Source organism: Laetiporus sulphureus (genome assembly GCF_001632365.1).
Source record: "Laetiporus sulphureus 93-53 unplaced genomic scaffold LAESUscaffold_16, whole genome shotgun sequence".
In the NCBI taxonomy this organism is placed as follows: domain Eukaryota; kingdom Fungi; phylum Basidiomycota; class Agaricomycetes; order Polyporales; family Laetiporaceae; genus Laetiporus; species Laetiporus sulphureus.
The window spans coordinates 275,140-279,665 of NW_024468525.1; the positions used below are offsets into that span (position 1 = coordinate 275,140).

General features: G+C 52.7%; 3 protein-coding genes across 3 annotated transcripts; all 3 read right to left on the reverse strand.

The window, feature by feature from the left end:
- Nucleotides 1-273: 273 nt before the first annotated feature.
- LAESUDRAFT_120444 (uncharacterized protein) lies at nucleotides 274-1,211 on the reverse strand. The gene is made up of 3 exons (XM_040901247.1): nucleotides 672-1,211; nucleotides 378-618; nucleotides 274-325 (listed from the first exon to the last, which is right to left on the reverse strand). Exons 1-2 carry the CDS (start codon nucleotides 914-916, stop codon nucleotides 432-434), a joined length of 432 nt encoding a protein of 143 aa, XP_040764977.1. The 5' UTR covers nucleotides 917-1,211; the 3' UTR covers nucleotides 274-325; nucleotides 378-431.
- LAESUDRAFT_120495 (uncharacterized protein) lies at nucleotides 718-1,506 on the reverse strand. Its single transcript, XM_040901249.1, has one exon. It carries the CDS (start codon nucleotides 1,363-1,365, stop codon nucleotides 931-933), a length of 435 nt encoding a protein of 144 aa, XP_040764978.1. The 5' UTR covers nucleotides 1,366-1,506; the 3' UTR covers nucleotides 718-930.
- LAESUDRAFT_120455 (uncharacterized protein) lies at nucleotides 1,212-2,796 on the reverse strand. Its single transcript, XM_040901248.1, has 3 exons — nucleotides 2,424-2,796; nucleotides 1,533-2,347; nucleotides 1,212-1,481 (listed from the first exon to the last, which is right to left on the reverse strand). The coding sequence occupies exons 1-2, from the start codon at nucleotides 2,490-2,492 to the stop codon at nucleotides 1,559-1,561; spliced, it is 858 nt and encodes a 285-aa protein (XP_040764979.1). The 5' UTR covers nucleotides 2,493-2,796; the 3' UTR covers nucleotides 1,212-1,481; nucleotides 1,533-1,558.
- Nucleotides 2,797-4,526: the final 1,730 nt, after the last annotated feature.

The window sequence follows — 4,526 nt, forward strand, 5'->3', positions numbered from 1 at the left end:
GAGTTTCGTGGGCGACAAGGAACGAACTGCCCGAGCCAATGAGTGACGTAAAGTGCGCTCCTTGAGTTTGACGGATGACGAAGATGGGGCTGGACGAATTGACTGCGGATGCGATTGAGCTCGCGTTTGGGAGCAATTGACGAGCCGTGAAGACTGAGCAGGTACATCCCGGCGATGCTGATGCCGTTTGGCTGCTGTGAGGAAGCAGCCTAGCAGTTCCGACCGTTCTGCTTCCATTAATTGGCTATGTGGCCCATCGATCAAGCCATTGAGAAGGCATGCAAGACGAAAGCTTTCGCGCGGCCCCTCTGTGTGATGATCGTATCTGGGGAGAGGTATGAGAAAATGCGACTGGATGGAAAGGCGATTTGTGTCACCTGCTGATGTGTTGCTCTGCTTCGACTTGTTGGCCACGCGATGAGTCGCGTAAGTTAGGGATAACGCGGACCATGGGCGACGTAAGTGGGCATGGGCAAGCCGGCCGTTCTCGAAGCGATCGGGTTTTCTAAGTTGCAGCAGTGCGACAGCGGCGACTGCTGTGCGGGCGGATCACGTAGTGCAAGATGAATATTTGCAGTGACGAGGCTTTCACCTGGCACTTCTGGAAAAAGGTGACTCCTAGAAAAAGCTTGTGAAAAGAATGGGATTGGACAAAAAGATGTTTGTGTTACCCGTCACCTCGCTGCTCCCGTGTGTACTGAACTCTAAAACATGCCGATCTGCAAGACAGCACGATGAAACCCTTCGCAAGAACAGAGAAATGGATGTCCCCCCGCAAGAGGAGCGTTCGAAGTGATTGACGCGTCAATGTTGCTAGGAGCCACATAATGAGAGGAGAGGACAATGACGGATAACAACCATCTAAATTCAACACAGCGACTTTTGGGTCCTGAGCATGGTAATTCCAGTTCGTCATGTTCTGTGCATGTTCTATGCTGGAGTTGCAAAGATGGAGCGTCGAGAGTTCTGGTAGGTGGCCGATGAGATCCTGTAACTCCGTGAAGCTTCTGAAAGTGTGGTTTCCAGTTTGAAAGTTGTCGTAGTCCTTTTTAGCGGCATGAGAGAGGCAGTTATCCTGTTCTGATGCAGAGGCAATGCACAATGCGCGTGGAATATCTTGGGCGATACATCGCTTGCCGGCATGATCGACGAAAGATATCTGAGGATACGGTCATGTAGCATGACTGAGGAGGAGGACTGCTGTAGACGTAGATCCCCCGAATTGAGATAGCCGCCTTGTGACCAAGAGGGTGGACGAAGAGTGAAGGGAGCCTCTTTTGTCTGAAAGGTGCTTCGCAAATGCAATTCATGACAGAATGCCATGTTCTCCACTGGTCTAAAGGAATCCACCGACGAATTTGCCATTGCAGCATCGGGGCATGCTGCGGCTTGCTTTGTATCGATGGAGTGTATGTGTCATTCGGCGATGCGAGATGACATGTCACCGGAACACTCATCGCGAGTCTGTGCCGCGTCGAGTCCTTGAAGAGTGTGTTAGTGAGGGCATGTGACCAGAAGATCAATACTACTACCTTTATATGCGTCGCTTTGTCCATTGTCAACTGTCAACTTCAAAGTGCTCCAACTGGTCCCCCCAGGCCGTCAATATGCTCGCGTGGTCCCACGGAGAGTCCGTCTTCAAGACGAATGTATGCAGAGTGTGACAGGTCGGACTGCCCTGGAGGCAGCTAATGAGATCTTCGGAGACGATGGCTGGGCAATCTTGTATTACCAGCCGAGTCAGTCCGAGGCGCAGGATGGGCAAAGCGTCTTCCGGTGTTCTTCGCGCGAACCGTACGCCGCATTCGGACACATTCAGTGATGTAAGTTGCGGCATGCAACGGATGAGACGGTAAAGCTCATGGAGGTTTGGAAACACGCATTTACTGATCGATAGCGTCTTCAAAGACACTAGGGAGGAGATTGCCAGTTGGAATGGGGAGCTGAGCATCAGCGTTTCTGCATGCCAATTGACCGACGAGAATGATAGAACCTCCAGTTTGGTCAAATATCTTGCCAATATAATGGGCGCGAGGTGGACGAATGAACCTTGGAAGTTCTGATATGATGGCCTCTCCTCCAACTGAAGCTCCTGAGGGTCATGCCACGGAAACCGAAGGTCCCTATCCTTCGCGACCCTTGCCAGGGAATATAGGCTTTTCCGACTTGTGAGTCTGACGCGGCTGAACAGTAGATAGCGACTTTTCCACGAGAACAACCGAGAGACCAATGCGCAGCATACGAGAGTAGCGGTGTCGCTGCTCAAATGGTCCAACACGTTCTCCCAGGTTTCTGATGGTAATTGTGTCATTGATTGATACCCGCTTCCGTCTGAACACCAATGGACCTGGGGGGTCATAGGGTGGATCATAGATTTCAGTTCTACAGTCTGTCGACGATATGCTCATGATGATGAACAATACCTGCAGGTAGTTGTCTAGGAAATCCTGGTGCGGCAAGGGTGTTAGCCAGCCAGCACCTTCCCATCTCATGGGCGCAAAGGGAGTGAGAGGCTGGTGGGGCCACAAACGACTGGGGACTACAGCAATACAGGTGCGAACTTATATGATTTCCGCCCTTCCGTACTCGCCCGCTCCGTTTCCAGGTACCGCCCTGCGACACGTTTCAGCCGTCGCTTGGCACTTGTCCCTCCCGACGCGTTGAGCGCGTTCCACCAGAAGTGCCGTCGGTCGGCCACTTCCAACAAGTTGCCTGAGATAGTATAGCACGAAAATGATGGCAAGAGCAGTCGGCGAACACGAGTACCGCTCCGAGCCCTCGGCCAGTCATAAATTTGAGAGGGAAAGGTATTTCGTTCCAGGGATTACCGTTTGAGCTGCTGCGCGAGCACAATCGCGGCGGCATCCTATGTAGCTGCTTATATGTTAAAGATGCCATCGGGACCCTGAAACCTCCTATGACATACATGCGGCTGTACGGATGGCCACCATGAAGGGAGTTCATCGCAGGCTATGCTGATCGATCAAGCAAGATGCGGTTGCGGGACCACAAGGCCAGTTTCCTGTGAGTCAATGCAGGCTGTGACGGCGGACCTCAGCTTCAGAGCAGAAGCTGCAAGTTCACCGCTGAAGGCAGTGTAGCATTGCATACAGCGCCTTTTGCATGATAGAAGCACACAAACAGTCTGTCAAACCCGGACTCTAGAAGCTGAAGCAATGCAACGTTACATACCTCATGACGGTGCGGCCGTGACGACGGCGACGACGACATGATACGAGCTAGAATTTCCATTCGTCAGCGTATTGTTTTCAAATGCTGCGCGCCAGTACTCGGACCCTGAGCAGACAGCGGCTGACTTTGTGGCGATGTACGACTCAATACAGTGGCACAGAACCGCGTATCGCAGCTTGCCTACCTTTGTTTCTCGTGTGCATCGCTCTTAGAACTACAATAGCTCACAGCTCCCGTACAGCCTCGACACAGGCATCGCCAATGGGCTACTAGTAGTATCATAACGATAGACAGGCGCCCACGACTCACACTCTTGGCGACGTGGAATCTCCGCTGTAACTAGTAGCCACAGTAAGCTGTGCAGTGTGCAGTTCGTGAGATCTTTGCCATACCGCAGAGCGCCCGAGCCATCCCATCTCCATGCGGCCCTCTTTTCCGGATGCTTGCCGGCGCCTTCAACGCCTCTTATCGCCGGCTGGCAGCGTCATCTGTTCGCGCGCAGTTTAAGCAGACACCCCGCCTTGAATGCCTATCGCCAGATCCACCTTCGATGTGACCTTGCCGACGCGTTTGCCACCGCCTCCCGCTGCATTCGCCGACCTGTTTTGGAGGCTCTCGTCCACAGCGCATAACAGTGACCACAGGCGATCATACTCGATACAGTCATTGTGCATGGCCATCCCAGGACTGCGCTTGCTCGCACAGAGTGCAACGAACGCCTAGCCATGGCAATCGCCTTCGCGTCCCGTCCTGGTCAGAGAGACCAAAGTGCATGCGTCGGGTTGCACACTAGTCACAGTCCTCCCACCGATGGTAGTAGAGAATCGCCTGGGCGAGTCGCATTGGTATACGACATCGTCTGGAGTGAAAGGGTTTCGGCCAGGAGGTAATTCAAGCTCAATCGCTTGTCGTGAGAACGGCGTAGAGAGGGATCATCGGTAGTACTCGCCTGCCAAATAGCTTGCAGGAGGCACGATGAGATCAAATCAAAATGAGGGTGTGACTCAGTCCGAGTCGGATCGCTCGAGGTTGATAGACAGTCATATATTTACTTTGATCATGTTCCAAAAGATACTGGTAATGGCATGCCGCCACTTCTTCATCACTGGCAGGTGACACGTCAACCAACTTACAGTGAACACTCATCTTGGGGTGCAGAATTCGAGGCTGTTAGAGAGAAATTCGAGTGACAGACCAGGATGCGAGAGACGCGCGAGGATTCCTGAAAGCAGCGGTAATGACTTGAAGAGAGTGCTGCCGCAAACCGCATTGGCAGCGAAGCGGTTTGCGAAACGCGCTTATATGTGCCTGCAAATGATACTATGATAGAGTCA